We start from the raw sequence: 15,008 nt of genomic DNA, 5'->3' as shown, positions 1-15,008 counted from the left end.
CAGCCTCATCAGATATTTTCAAGCTTGATGTTGTTTTCAATAAGAGCTTAATTTGTGCTCCTATTTCATAGTTCACAGGAAAGTTTCAGACATCTGGATTCCAGTTTAGGGTTTATTTGTTTACAAAAATATATTATAAATGGAAAAAAAGCATTAAAAGTTCTCAACTATATAAAATTACAAATATATTTTCATAAAAGCAACTTTAAATTAAAATTTAAGCTATATTTTAAAGCAAAATATAGCTGTAACATTTAAGTTATACGATTCCACCTGCTGCAATGTAACAACACTGATGTTTGCCAGTTAAATACTTGTACGAGTTTACAGAGGTTATGTTCAGACGATGAGTATCTTGGGTAAGAAATTTATCAGACAAGGGCAGCAGTTTTCAGTGACTGATGTCACTTATCCTTCAGATGACATTCATAGGCAAACAACGCCAGAGATTCATTTCACATACCTGGAAATACAAAACAAGAGCTGTAAATTCTGTATTTAATAAGATTGCTAGCTGCCCAACAGGCAGCACCTATGCCTTTTTTTTTTTTAAACATGAGCTAAAAGGTTAACATACAGCCATGTAAGGCAACAATTTTATTATGCTTCTAAAGGCATCTGCACAAAGGCCTGTGCAACCTCGAGCGTCTAAATAGAATTACTACTCAAAAATGTGACATTAAATAGCAGATGGAAATTAGACTTTTCCCAGAACTTCAGCATATGATAGTGTATCACTAAAACAAGTGTCACTATAAATGAGACTCTGCCGAGTTAACCAAAGGTTTGATTAGCTGGTAAAGAATATCACAGCAGGTAGCAAAACTTGCCCTCACTTTGGCTGTGCCTTGCAAGGGGACAGTGAGACCAATATACTACAAGCAGCCCCTTAAGACTTACTGCACCACAGCTGTGTGAGGTACAAAGTAAGTACTTGCTGATTTCTTTGTTCTACATAAGTCTTCAAACTCAAGTTTTTCAGAAAAGCAGTCAGTCGATTAAGTTTAAGTGGTAAGGACAGTTAGCTCAAGCATGCATCCAGGACAGAAGTCAGGAAACCAGAAATATCTTAATCCTGGTTTCACTTCTCTTATTCAAGATACAAGTAAGAAAACAGGGAAGTAGGAAGCTCAGAAGGGCAGCTGTCTTGAGTTAAATCCAAGGCAGATGGCCAAGGCTTCAAGAATTACAGGGAAGGGAAATTACCTAATGAATAGAAGAAACTCAGTTCATAGGTTTTCGTTTGTTGTGTTTGTTTTGTTTTTTTTTATATTTTTTATTTTTTTATTTTTAAACATACAGCTGTTTCAGTCTAGTCCTATGAAGTGTTGTTGTTTGGGGTTCTGTAGTCTGGTTCCACACACACACAAAAAAAACAACATTATCATGCCCCAGACAAATAGGGCAGGAAGTAGAAGAATAGGCAGACATAGGCAGAATATAGCACAGGGAAGGTGTTTGGGGTTTTGTTCTCCACCCCAAATCATAACGGAGAACCCAGTAGAATAACTGGAAAATACGATTTCTAGACAGTGACAGAGGAAATGATTGTTAAATTCCATTCCTGGTAAAAGTAAGATCAAACAGGAGCTTAACATTTAATCTAAGGCAATAAATATGGATATCAACTTTTTCCACAAAGCAAGGTGTGATATGAGAAGTATCCCTCACCTACAGACATTCCTCCAGTCACTTAGCCGTCTAACTAAGAAACACAAACTCCTATCTTAGCAGTTTTTCCTATCTTAGCAGTTTTAAGAATTTAAAGAAGTATCTTACAAGAAGAAATGAATTGCAGCTGCCTCAAATGGGGACAGAGGTACACAGGAGTGCAGCCTTTGTCATGTGAGCTAAACTGCATGCCTTGAACATTTAGGCAGAGACCAGAGTTCAGTCTATTTTACCTTCTTAACCACAATGATACAAACTAGCAAACTAAAACAAAGCTACATTATATAAAACTATTTCTAGTCTGTCCCCCCACCCCCCAATACATTGGTTTTCATCACTCTGCAACAGCAGCAAGCAAGAAGCAGTCTTTGAAACCTACTCACTTGCTAGTGTCCTGTCAAGATCCGCAATGAATTCTTCCAGTTCCTTTGTGTCGCCAAGCTTTGCTGCAAATTATGAAGAGACAGTCGGTGATACTCAGAGATGAATACTTAGAGAGATGACACTTTTGTCTGACCAAAAATAAGCCAGTGGAACCGCACAACTCCCCAAATAGTTTTCAGCAGTATTAAACCTGCTCCAGATTATTTTCAGGTAAGTTCAACAGGGTTGCTGCAGTCCAGATGCATTCTTAGAAAACAGGGGAGATGGCTAAACAGGGGTTTGCTTCGCTTTTGCCAAATATATAGATACAAAGTTTTAGCTTGCTTTAAAAGGAGAAGTTGAAGTGGGAAAAAAAGTTGTAGGTCAACTCAGCCATGTCCTCGCTACTGTAGGATTCTTCCATTCTTCCTTACTGTATATATTCAGATAATGCCTTCATGGCCATAGCCAAATCCTAAACAATTAGCTCCCAGCCCTGCCCAAATCTAAACCTCTTAAGTCACATCAGTATCAGTGGCTGAGGTGTTAGATCCTTTGATCTTGATCTACACATTATAAATTTAAGTTCAAACATGCACTTAAAGTTTCCACTCCTGAGAATGCCACTGGCTCCATCCAATCTACTTCTTATGTCAAGTGGCTTCCGTATCTCACTTCTGTGGTCTATTCCAAGCTGGTTCTACCTATTTGTATCTTCTCATCAGGAAGATCTTGACGTTTAGTGCAACTCTTGGCCAAGCATTAACTTAATAGTACCAGTTTAACTGAGACATTTTTTAACCCCCTGCTTCTTATTAACTATGACTCATTTTTCCCTGGTATCATGGTAATCAGTAAGAGAACATTTTATTTATTTGTGACTGGTCAACGCGTAAAACACATAAAAGTGAAAAACCCTTGAGCATGCATGAGAACACCAGTTAAAACAGCACCATTTAGCGCATGCATGTTTGTTGCATTTATTGGTATTTCTAGTCCAGGCTTAATCTAAGTTACCTGTATGAAAAACCTTCTGGTGAGTTAGATCAGCTGCAAGACAAACTGTCCTGAAACTCTAAAGCTACAAAGGAGGAAGGAATTATTAGTGCTTGGGTTGAATCAGCAGTGCAAGGTCTACATGGATCTGAATAATCATTTTAACTTGAAAGGCTTCTGAAGTCACACACTGCACCCCTCCATTCAGGCTAAGTATTCCTCTACATAGCTGGAACATTTAGGCTACTTAGTTGCTTAAGTTAGACTTCAGCTTGGTCATTCAAAACCAGACGAGTTGCTGGATAACACATGAAGAAGTGTGGATGCAATAATGATCAAAAGCAGCAATAATACTTGCACCCGGAGTGTGCTTAACCATAATCCTTAGTTTTGTGGTCATTCAAAAACAAGAGTCCATGCATTTGTGCAAATCCTTGCCCAAATGAAGAAGCTTATCTAGGTTGAGAATTCAAAAGTGTCAACAATTAGAATTTACCTTTACATGGAGTTACTGATGGAGATGGTAAACTTGGAGTAGACGCAGTTGGAGAGTTAAGCTTTTCATCGCTGAGGCTGAGACTGTTCCTGTAGAGTGAGTCTGCACCTGTTAAAAAGTGACAATGCAAGTTAAGAATACCACCTTCTTAAATTTTGCAATAGAATTAGACACAGAAATGGGATGTTTCTGATACAGGCTCCAGAGTCTGTAGAACTCAAGTTTATAGACTTTAAAAACAGAGACAAACCAATTATGTATTGTTTGAAAATTGTTGTTCCCACACCTACTGTTAAACAGCTCGTAGACCTAGGCCCAATCTCACCTCCTATAATAAAGTGTCAGCTTTCCCTGCAGTCAGCATCAGCTGGGAAATATTACAGGAACTGCAGTTATCCCACATCCACCAAGTTAAACCCAGTAGGGCCTGTAGGATTTACAATGTTCTGGGAGATTTCAGTTACTTGAAGTTTGCAAAAACTGTTTTAAAATCTAAGTTAAGAGCTCTAGGACAAGAAGAGTCCCTCAGAAGTACTGTTACATAAAGCACAATTACATAGTTTGCCATAGCTGTGGCAATGACATACAGCAAAAAGCAGTGCCTAGTTGAGAACAGAAAAGCCTTCCTGCTCAACTCTCGAGTTCATGAAGCAGTAAACCTGTACACAAGATGTTCTTAAATCTTATTTTAGATGGTCTTTTAGATGAAGCTTTACATGCCATGGAAAGCAATGGGAAAGGTTCCTGCATCATTCTGATGTTCCCGGATTTTAGGGCAGGCCTTAAGCTTCACAAATACCAATTGCTATCTTCCCTCTTTTGATGTGTGCAGCTCACACAAAGCATTTGTCATGTTTTCACTGGAAGGAGGAATTGCCATTGTGTTAGAGACCAGAACTGGTAGTTCCTGCAGTTTTGAGCTGAAAATTGATCTGAAAGTTGTAGCTCTACAAAAAGAGAAAATTGTTGTGATGCAACTGTGGCAATGGTCTCTATTTGGCACATTTCCCAGCATATAAATTTATGTCATTATACAGGGTGATGACTGCCACTGAAGCCAGCGATTTGCCTACCTGCAGCACTTGCAGCATTTGTCTTCAGAAGCCTGGCCAAGAGGCGGTTACACTGCACCATCAGGGCCATCCAAGTGAAAATTGTCACGTTTTTTGGACATCTGTCCCGGTTGCTATGCCAGGAGATGACTGCCCTGGTTAAGTGAAGGCAGCCCTGCTGAGTTGGCAAGACCCAGCAGGACCACAGCTCTCCTTGCCAAGGTCTGCGAGAAGCTTCACCCTAGGAGATTTCCCTCGTTCATGTACACTGACCCATTGCAGTGCCAGATCTTGCACAGTTCCTCTGCAATCAGCTCAGCTCCTGCTCCAGCAAATGCTACACACATGCAACACACACTGTGCAAACTGAGTGGTGAGGTGACATTGATGCCTGGGAACTCCACGTGGCCAGATCAGCTGTCGGCTGGTATTTCTTGTTCAGAACAAGCTGGGTGCTTCTTCACACTAGGTTTTCATTGTGACTTATCTTCACTCTTAAGTGTTTGTTGGCCTCTCTAAACCTGAGCAGATCAAAACCAACCTACTCAGAAATTTCAGACAGATTTGGGGAATACAAAGCAGAACTACGAGAAAGTTTCAAACACAAGAATTTAAAGAAATATCTTTTAGAAGCAGCTCCTAAAAAGATCAAAACCTAACAGATCTAAGTGGGAGAGGAGAGCCAACACTGCTCCACAACATTATCTGACCAGCACCATACAATGAACATGAATCCTAGCACATTAGTGGTCTTAAAGTAATAGTTAAAGGTATGACAAATTTCTTCCTGAACTCAGCTCATGGAGCAGCTTTCAACTAAAACCACATGTTTGTAGCCAAGATGCAAACCCTAGTGAACAAGGGACTCTGAATGGAAAGTTTTAACTGATCAGGACAAAACCCCTACCATTATGAAAAAGCCAAATAACTCAACACCTCACATAAATGGGGCAGCAGCCAAGAGCACACCACACTGAAAGAACAGACAGAAGTTGAAACACATGTCTGAGGTAGCACAGTTGGGAAAAGCATGAGCATTCAAATAATTTAGTATTTTAAAGGTTTTAGAGTTACGTGAATTAATAAGAAATAATCCAGAGAACACTGGCTATAAAGCTGAGCATGCTTTTAATGTGCAGTCTGTGCTGCTAGCATCCAGACACCAGATGTAGTGATGCTGGGAATCTGTATTACAAACCTCACGCACGCCATCCAAAGCTCCAGTTGCTCTTATATATAGCTGGAATAAAAGTGTTCATTTCGTGAATACTTGAAGGCAACTCACCTTACAGAAGGTTAATCAGCCACTTAAAGTTGCGCCACGGGAGGTTTAGGTTGGATATTAGGAAGACCTTCTTTACCAAAAGGGTTGTTAGGCATTGGAATGGGCTGCCCAGGGAAGTGGTTGAGTCACCATCCCTGGAGGTCTCTAAGAGACGTTTAGATGTAGAGCTTAGTGATATGGTTTAGTGGAGGACTTGTTAGTGTTAGGTCAGAGGTTGGACTCGGTGATCTTGGAGGTCTCTTCCAACCTAGATGATTCTGTGATACAAATCTTATTCACATCCACTCACACACCTGAATTAGCAGTCACCCTTGATTCTTTTTGTAGCTTTCTCCACAGCCCTTCTATATACACTTGGAAGTGCTGACCAACCACCTCACAACAACACATCAAACCAGGAAACATTATTTCATGCTTGTTTCCACAAGCCTAGGAAATATTTTCTCTTTGCCCCATTGTAAAGAAGACAGAAGCACTGCTTTAAATACCTAAGTGTCTTCCTTCCAGTGCTGGAAAAATTACAAGAGGTGAAAGGTTTTCACAAGACAGAGCTACCTTTTGATGGGTTGTAATATTAACTGTTGTTTCAAGAAAAAAAATTCCAATATCTCTCAAAAAACAAAGATTTTAGGTACTGACTTTAGCTTACACTTGCCAACAAGCAGCAGAAATTTTGGTGATTAGAGGAATACAGCCCAACTATCAAATTTATAATAAAAACCTGAAAGCAATGCCCCGTTAAAAAGTTCTTACAGTATCCACTGCACAAAAATACCAGGTCTGGCAAGTGTGGCTCCACGGCAGAAAGCTCTGGGAAAAGGACATTTCAGTCCTTGCTCTCTACCAGCTGCCACAGCCAAGACTTGCTCATTTGCCTTCAAAAAGGGGTTTTGAAAGATTTCCACTGCCACGGAGATACAACCTCCCCTGCAACCTAATAGCTGGAGGCTGATGCCAAGGATCTCTTACTGCTGTTCTTCCTCACCCAGCCCCTGCTCTCCCACTGCGATGCGAGTTTCTTGCAGCCATTGCTTCTTTTCCTTTGTATTTTTGTTCTCATGCCTGTGCGCATATAAAAAAAGCTAAAGGGGCAGTTTTTAAGAAAAAAATCAGTACTATAACACTGTCTCTTTACGAAGAGAAGTTAAATTCTGATAGCTAAGCTACTGAGTTGATTTACACGAGTTCAACTAAGCCAACAGCTGCAAAATTATGGGTTTGAAATAAATACGGATATATTTTATTCTGGCAATGCAATCTGTAGTTAGTGTTGCCCTTTGCTGTTCCAATATATAGATAAACCACAAAAAAACCCACTGCAATACCATGGGAACATGCTATATTTACATGAAGTGAACAATTGAAAGGTTCTGGACAGCAATTAACCAAAGGAGGAAAACCTCAAACTTTTCATTTTAAAACAGACAACGGAAAAGTTCAGCTGTCTGACCTAGTATTATGTTCTTTCTAGTGCCATAGTTCAGGACAATTTTAAGAAACACCAAGTCAGTAAGATTTTTGCTGTAATTTTCACTAAGGAAAGTTTAAGAAAACTCTCCTCAAGTTTTCAGAGAAGCGTTACAACTCCACTTAAGTCTTTACAAATCATGAGTTCACTGTGTAATGATATTCAGCATTTGACAAACAGAGTGCATGATTCATTGCCAGGCAGAACATAGGCTAATTGCTAAGAAAATAAAAATAAAGTCTGGAATTTCTAATGCCACTAGCTGGAGTGAGGAACATGCATTGCGAAATGAGCTCTGTGGTGAATAGGCTGCAGCCCTCAAGGATTGGGTTTATTTTGATCATAATCATGCTCACATTTCACTGCATTATTTACCGTCTTTTGCCTAGCCATCCATTCCAAAGGTGACCCAAAAATCTCACTATTTACATGTCTAGGCTTAATGATTTAAAAGATTTCAAGCCACATATTTACAAGTTACGAGGAAGCAATCTAGGAAGACAAATTCAGACGTGCAAGTACAACTTCATTACACACAAAGCTTACCATCCCACTCGCCAATCATGCTTACTACTCATGAGGCAGTAGAGCAACAAGTATGCCGAAGAGGTAAGAATGAAAATCTTACCAAAAAGCACACTTCTCATTAAATTGAAGAAGCCTACATACCTGAAACCCCTGGGTTTTCTTCCCCTTAAATGTCTTGGTAATTTAATAAAACAGTATTTTTTCAGATGAATTAATAGAGAGTTCTCATAAAATGAAGTCTTCCTTCTTTTTTTCCTTTATAAATATTGTATCATATTCATCTTAGAGACAGGCCGTTAGAAATCTGTACAGGCAATCCACCTCCTTAAAATATTCTCCTCTTGATTGTGCAAGACTGGGACTTGTCGCCAAGACCAAAGGCTCATCTACTCCACATCCTGTCTCTCACAGCAGATGCCTACAAGAGTTTAAGAGTTTAAGCACCTGCACGGTGCAAACAGATAATTTAAAGTAACTCCACCAGGTCTTAACGATGCACAAATCAACATACTTTCTAAGTTGCCAGTAGCTTCTTACCATAAAATAGTCCCTTGAGGATGTACCTCCCCCGTCCCATGTATTTATCTAGTTATTTTGAGCATGTAAGTTTTTAACATCCATGATATCTTAAAGGTATATAGTTTATAGTTTAACTACACACCATGCAAAGAAAGAGCTCTTATATGAAACTTGCTGGTTTGATCTTTTTTTCAGACTGGGCGAGGTAGCAGCCACTCTCCTACTGTCACTCATGGTGTTCTGGAAGACAAGCTTGTCCCCACCCAAGTCAAGTCATCTCTAGGCTGACACTTCAGTCCAGTTAGTCATTTGGAAACTATTTCGTCTCTTTAGTCATTTCTGCTGTCTTTATATTACAATATGTAGAGAAGGCACAGATATCACAAATGTAAGCTAGCTTTTGAGGATGGGTGCTGCAGCATTAACAGCGGCTGATGCTTCAGCTCTAGACAGCAGAGTCATTGCTCCACCACACAGAGTTGTAGATGCCCTCACGGTCTTCTGTTGTGTTTAAAAGACAGGAGGTGTTTGCCAGAAAGCCTTTGCATGTCCCTACAAGTGACTACGAAGATGCACTGCAGGCTTTGTCAGCACCAGAACTGAATTGATGCATTTTATTTTGTGATGCTTTTTAATAGGCAGACTGGAAACTGAACCTGTTTCAGGAAGAAGATGCATCTGTAGCTAAAAATCAAAACATTTCAGAGAGTACAACACCAGATTATGGTTTAGCCTCTAGGTGTTATTATAGCTTTGGCACAAGAAATGCTAGAGTGCTTCTCTTCTCAGCCTCTCATCAGGTCTCACTTTTGGTTTGTTACCCCAAGCCTAAACTTGAAGAGTGTCCTGACACTGCCATGTTTTGTTAAGCAAAATGAATTGAGTAGACATGCAGTAAAAATCAGACCATGTGTCTGAGAGTGTTGTCCAAACACTTCTTGAACTCCAGCAGCTTGGTGCTGTGACCACTGCCCTAGGGAGCCTGTCCCATGCCTGACCACCCTCTCGGTGAAAAACCTTCTCCTAATACCTAGCCTGACCCTCCCCAGAAGCAGCTCCATGCCATTCCCCTGGGTCCTAAGCTTATTCCAACACACAAGTAGCAAATTCTCTGTAAGTTTGAGAGTGTTGTTGCATTCACACTAGTGGATTTTTGACAAGACAGCACTCCCTAACACAAATCCTATTTTATCACAACCAACATAGGCAGTAAATAGCAAAAGGTGTCCTTTAGCTCAGAAGTTTCAGCATAATCAATAACCCAAAGCATGAAGCTGTTACACTTCAATTCAGTTGAATACATCAAGTTGAAACAGAATTGGTATTCACTCAAGAATGAGTGTTGGACTGAATCCCCAATTGCATCATGATTTCCAGCACTGACCCCATCAGCTGTTGTGGTTAATGTAGCACTTGTGGGCCAAGCACTAAGATCATGAACATCTGCACATGCTAACACTTTTATTACTGTAAGATCTAGAGTCCGTTGTGTTATGTACAATACTTAACCACAGCCAAGGCAGACCTCATCCAAAGATCATTCAGTCAAGTAACAGTGCTTGGCTCTCCCACATCTTGTCCTATCATGTCCATTTTCCAAAGTAGTCTTCAATTTTTTTCTCTCTCTCCTTAAGATGCTGAAATATGTAATATAAGAATTTCAATTAGTGGTTTTGGTGCCAGCTTCCTCAAGAAGAACACACGGTTCTAACAAAAAGCACAAAAACCACATAATATCTGCAAGCTTAGCTGTAGTGATAAAGACCTTTTGTAAATACTTCTGTTTAAATCAAATAGACTCATCCTCACAGCATAGGTCTCAGGAAAGGCTTTCCTTACCCTTATATCAAATGGTCATAGTGCTGTTTTATATCGGTCACTAGCTTCTCGGAAAGTTAAATTTAAGACTGATTCAGATGCCCTGAAATAGAGAGTTAAAACATTGATTCTAGGGTGGGACTGTAAGGGGAGGCAAAGGTATCACTGCAGGAGTGGCAGAAAAGGTAGGTATGCCTAACATTCAGCCACTTCACATCAGTTAAGATGATTAGATTACTCTACCAACAAGGTATAGTACTAAAATACAGTCTGAACTGTTCTGTAAATACATTACTAAGTATACCTGGAATAGTTTTCAGTGTCAGATAAGAAAATTTTGCAAAGATCAAAACAGCCTTCATGAGCAAGATCATAACTCAACCTATCTACAGAGAATATTGTTGGCATTTCTTCTGTGTTGTTGCAGATTTGTGTTGCAACAGCTTGCTCTTTCAGCCCAGTTTCTCCTTGATCCTGTAGTGAAGTTTAACCCTAGTGTTACCATGGGAATAGTGAGGTCAGCTATTCAGCACTACTTGCCCTAAAGGATGGAGACCAAAGGAAAGGTGACCATAAGGAAAAAAACTTGAGTTTTAACAGAAAGAGCCTGGCTAAATAGAAAACTCCCTAAACCTATTCTTAAAATGGACATAGGGAGTGTAGCTGGATTACATCAGACACTGGATCCTGTTTTATAAAAGGAGCTCTTCATAAGTCTGCAATCCCTCTACAATCCTACTACAGCTCCAAAACAAGCTGTCTGCACGGAACGATGACTTCAGGAAAAAGTGTCTTACTGGGCCTTTTCTGAGAAAAGAAGAAAGCTGGCTGGTTTTCTGTTTCCTCTAACATATCCTCATATGCTTGAGGCAGCTGGATCCCAACAAGTCTCTTAGTGCACCTCCTGGCCTGGTGTACGCTAGCACTCAGAAGTCTGGGACTTCCAATTTGTCCAGAGCCACCCTCCACATCACACATCAGTAAAGGAGGAACCCTAGCCCCAGCACAGGCTGGCATTGGGAAGCTTGACATGTTCCTAGCTCAAGATCCCTGATGGCTCTGTACCAAGTCCTCAACCCTTGTCTATCAGGCTATCCTATAAGTGTACTGAGTCTAAATCAGTTAAGTTTTGTGATACAGAATTTTATTTTCCAGACCTTCCTGAAGATCTAGTCTGCCAATTTGCCTAGGTATGTGGTCTCTCACTAGGTCTTCTGCCCTGTCAGAAGAATACCTTCCCTAAAATGCCCTTCCTTCCGATCCTAACAGCAATTTTAAGCACTGTTCAAGATGCAAGTTTACAGAACCACAGCAGATACGCCAAGCAACTACAAGCACCCTTCTTGCATGGATAAAGCTTAAGTTCTTGATACTGTTTTGTTTTCTTTCTTCACTTTCCCAACAGTAGAATATTTTACTGGATAATCGCTGTTGATTGAAGTGCCTCTTATTTTCCATAAGAGTATGCAAGAGGATAACAAGTTACAACACTGAAAGACTGCACAAGAAATTGTAACACTATGGCTGTACCATTGCTGTTAATAACAGACCTGGATTTACAGAACTGCTCCCATACTCCGGTTTGATTCAGTGAAGGCAGGCCTCAGCTTATGCACCCTCAGCCACATAAAAGGATGGTGTTCAACCTAGATCAGGCATACATTCCTAAGTCTCCTTCAGCAGGAGAGCAGGAGGCTTACTTGCAAGGAACAATTCACCCACTCCACTATGAAGCAGCAATGGATTAACATCCTGAACCCACTGACTACAGACATCCCCACTGACTACAGACAAAATCCAAAGACATGGCTAGGCAAGGAATCCAAGTCCAGGGCAGTTAAAAAGCTGCCTGTGACTGAAATGAAATTAATCCTACCCTTTGAAGAAATAAACAGCTCTGATAAGTTTGAGAAGCTGTGCTGTCACAGTTTAACCACTAGGAAGTCAAAGATGCACACTGAAAAGATGCACAGCAGAAAGGAGCAGTTTTATTGCAAGTAACTGAAAAACAAGGGAAGTTTGATGAAGATAACCTTAAAGAAAACATTTAGTTTAGGAACTAAAAAAAAAAACCTGGGCATAGCTTGTTTTTAAACAGAACTTACCTCTGACAAAGCAGCGCTTGATTCTCTCACTGCCAAGGAGAACAGGGAAGATATTCTCTCCCTGACTAGTGAATTTAAGAGGGGTAAGACTTTTCTAGTTTGCTAGGAAAAAACTTAGTTCCCACTGTAGATTTTCTTGCTCACAGCAGGATACCGGTTGATATCCTCTTCCCACCTTTTCTGTCCCAAGCTCTCTGCACACTGTTTGTGCATGCCGAGTATGCTCAGACGCAAGTTGCCTGAGATTATCACCTCCAGAAGAGTGAGAACAGCTCTGCTGGCCAAGCCAGGAGCCTGGGTTAGTTTCAGTCTCTTCTGGAAAGCGTACTTCAGTTGCTGCTCATCCCACTGATGTTCGGGCTGAACAGCCCCACTGATTCCTGTTTTATTTAGGGACTCTTTTTTTTTCTTGTAAGGCTATAAGATACCTCAATGTTTTACCAGCTGGCAGCTTGACCTCCCCTCACACCAAGTTTTCCAGCCTTATTGCCTCTAGAACCAGTTTTTTTCCTTTACCTTACTCCTGACACGCAACAAACCGCTCCCTGCGACACTGGGGGAGCCAACCCGGGGCTCACCAACACCCTGCGCTTCTCCCCTAAAATAAGCCACAAGAGACGAACCCCCGGGCCCCCCAGAAGTGGCAGTGCCCGGGCAGGGTCAGGCAGCCCACCTCGGGGGCTCCCCGTCCCCGTCACTCACTCTCCGAGTCGCTGAGGTCGCTGGTGCTGGCGCTGCTCCTCCGCTTCATGCGCTCCAGGTGCTCGCCGTAATGGAAGCGGCGCCGGCCGGCGGGGCAGGCGAAGTCCTCCAGCACCGCCTCGAACTCGCCCAGCGCCTCCGCCAAGCCGCCCGCCTCCTCCGGCAGCTCCGCGGGGCGACGGCCGGAGCCTGAAGGGAGGGAGGGAAGAAGAAAAAAGCGGTTGAAGGAGCCGCCGAGCCCCCCCCGCACTGCGAGGGTAGACCTGGCGGCCCCCCGCCACCCACCGTGGCTCGCCGGGCGCTCTGCCTGAGGCGACTTCATGGCGGCTGCCCCGCCGCTGCCGGCCCGGCCTTGCCGCCGCCGCCTCTTATGGCCGCCGGGGCTGGGGGCTGAGGGGGCGGGAGGGAGGCGGCGGCCGCGGCCCGGCCCTGCCCGCTGAGGGGACGAGGCGGGCGGTGCAGGTGCGCAGCGGCGCCGGGTGACGGGGAGCTTGTTCCTTTTCTCGGCGTGGAGGTGCTCCTCGGAGCCTGCTGGCACAGGAGGAGTCTCACCCCAGGCTGGGTGGGAGGAGGGATGAAGCCCTGCCTGCCCCGCGGGGTTTGGGGGCTTTTTTTGGGGGTATGTTAGCACAGGTTTTTGTGGGGTTCCCAGCAGGTGATGCTGTAGGAGTGCACTGAGAGAGAACAGAGCTTCCTACCTGCATGGCACTAAAGATATTTTATATTCCTAGAGCTTCAAGGACAAGTCCAGCACAGAATCACAGAATCAAAGGATGGCCGAGGTTGGAAGGAACCTCTGAAGACCATCCAGTCCAACCCCCCTGGTGAGCAGGTTCACCTAGAGCACATTGCACAGGATGGCATCCTGGCGGGTTTTGAATATCTCCAGAGAAGGAGATTCCACAACCTCTCCGGGCAACCTGTTCCAGTGCTCTGCCACCCTCACAGTAAAGAAGTGCCCCCTCACGTTGAGCCAAAACGTCCTGTGCTTCAGTTTGTGCCCATTGCTTCTCATCCTGTAGCTGGGCACAACTGAGAAGAGACCGGCCCCATCCTCTCAACACCCTCCCCTCAGATATTTATACACATTGATGAGGTCTCCCCGCAGTCTCCTCTTTTCCAGGCTAAACAGGCCAGGTTCTTTCAGCCCATCCTCGTACGACAGGTGCTCCAGTCCTCTCATCATCTTAGCATGGACATCATGTAGCACAGACATCGTGATTTCAGAAGGGCTTTACCACCTGCCTGCAAGCTACCCAGGGTGCCTGGTCTGAGTGTGGGGTTTCAGGAAAGCTTTACAGTCCATCCAGATTTCACTGCTGCCACAAATGGCAAGTATCGCCCCTCCTCCCCTGGTCACCACCCCAACAGCTTGACCAGCCCTGCTGATTCATTTTGCTAATCCAAGCTGTTTGTGATTCAGGAGGGGGAGATGCCTGCACTGGTGCTCTGCTGGGCTGCCGATGGAGGACACAATGGGCATCAGAGCCAGCTGCAAAGAGAGGAGGGAATCTCACAAATAAAACCGAGTCTGGATCATCCTCACTCAGCCGACAACCTGGTCCCAGGGCTGCTAGTCCTCTGCCAAGCAAGATAAAGAGGCAGCATCCTGTGTTTTGCTTGATTTACACTTGCTGTGCAGCATGCTGTGAGCCCGTGGCTTCGCTTCAGCTACCATCAGGAGCCCGTTCCCCATCGCTGCACTTCCTGCCCACTGCCCCGCGCTGTGCTGGCATCTGTCTGTGCTGTCCTGTGGTTATTTCTCAGCTAGATCAATTAGTGAGCTGTGAACGCGGCCACAGGGCAGCTGGGCCAGTACGTCAAAGAGGGTGATCTGAGGACAGGAGCAGATGGTGGGGGAGAGGCAGGGAACTGCTCAAACACGTGGAGCCGCAGCCCGATCTGCGCCGGCCAGGGTGTTCTCCAGTGGAGAGGTTTCCTTAATCTTAGGAGAAAGAAATTAACACTTGTCCTGAAGTCAGGTTAACATGATGTTTATACATAC

The 15,008-nt window shown here is 43.3% G+C and overlaps 1 protein-coding gene across 1 annotated transcript; it reads right to left on the bottom strand.

Moving 5' to 3' along the window:
* Nucleotides 1-98: 98 nt before the first annotated feature.
* RGCC (regulator of cell cycle) lies at nt 99-14,699 on the bottom strand (the record flags this gene model as incomplete). Its single annotated transcript, XM_083796645.1, has 6 exons — nt 99-463; nt 2,055-2,117; nt 3,527-3,634; nt 13,004-13,192; nt 13,289-13,664; nt 14,679-14,699. The coding sequence occupies 6 exons, from the start codon at nt 14,697-14,699 to the stop codon at nt 456-458; spliced, it is 765 nt and encodes a 254-aa protein (XP_083652771.1). The 3' UTR covers nt 99-455.
* Between the last annotated feature and the right edge of the window lie 309 nt (nt 14,700-15,008).

The sequence above is a fragment of the Anser anser genome (genome assembly GCF_964211835.1).
Source record: "Anser anser genome assembly, chromosome: 1".
Taxonomy (NCBI): Eukaryota; Metazoa; Chordata; class Aves; order Anseriformes; family Anatidae; genus Anser; species Anser anser.
Note: the sequence above shows the minus strand (reverse complement) of the source record. Positions and strands in the feature narration are given on the sequence as shown.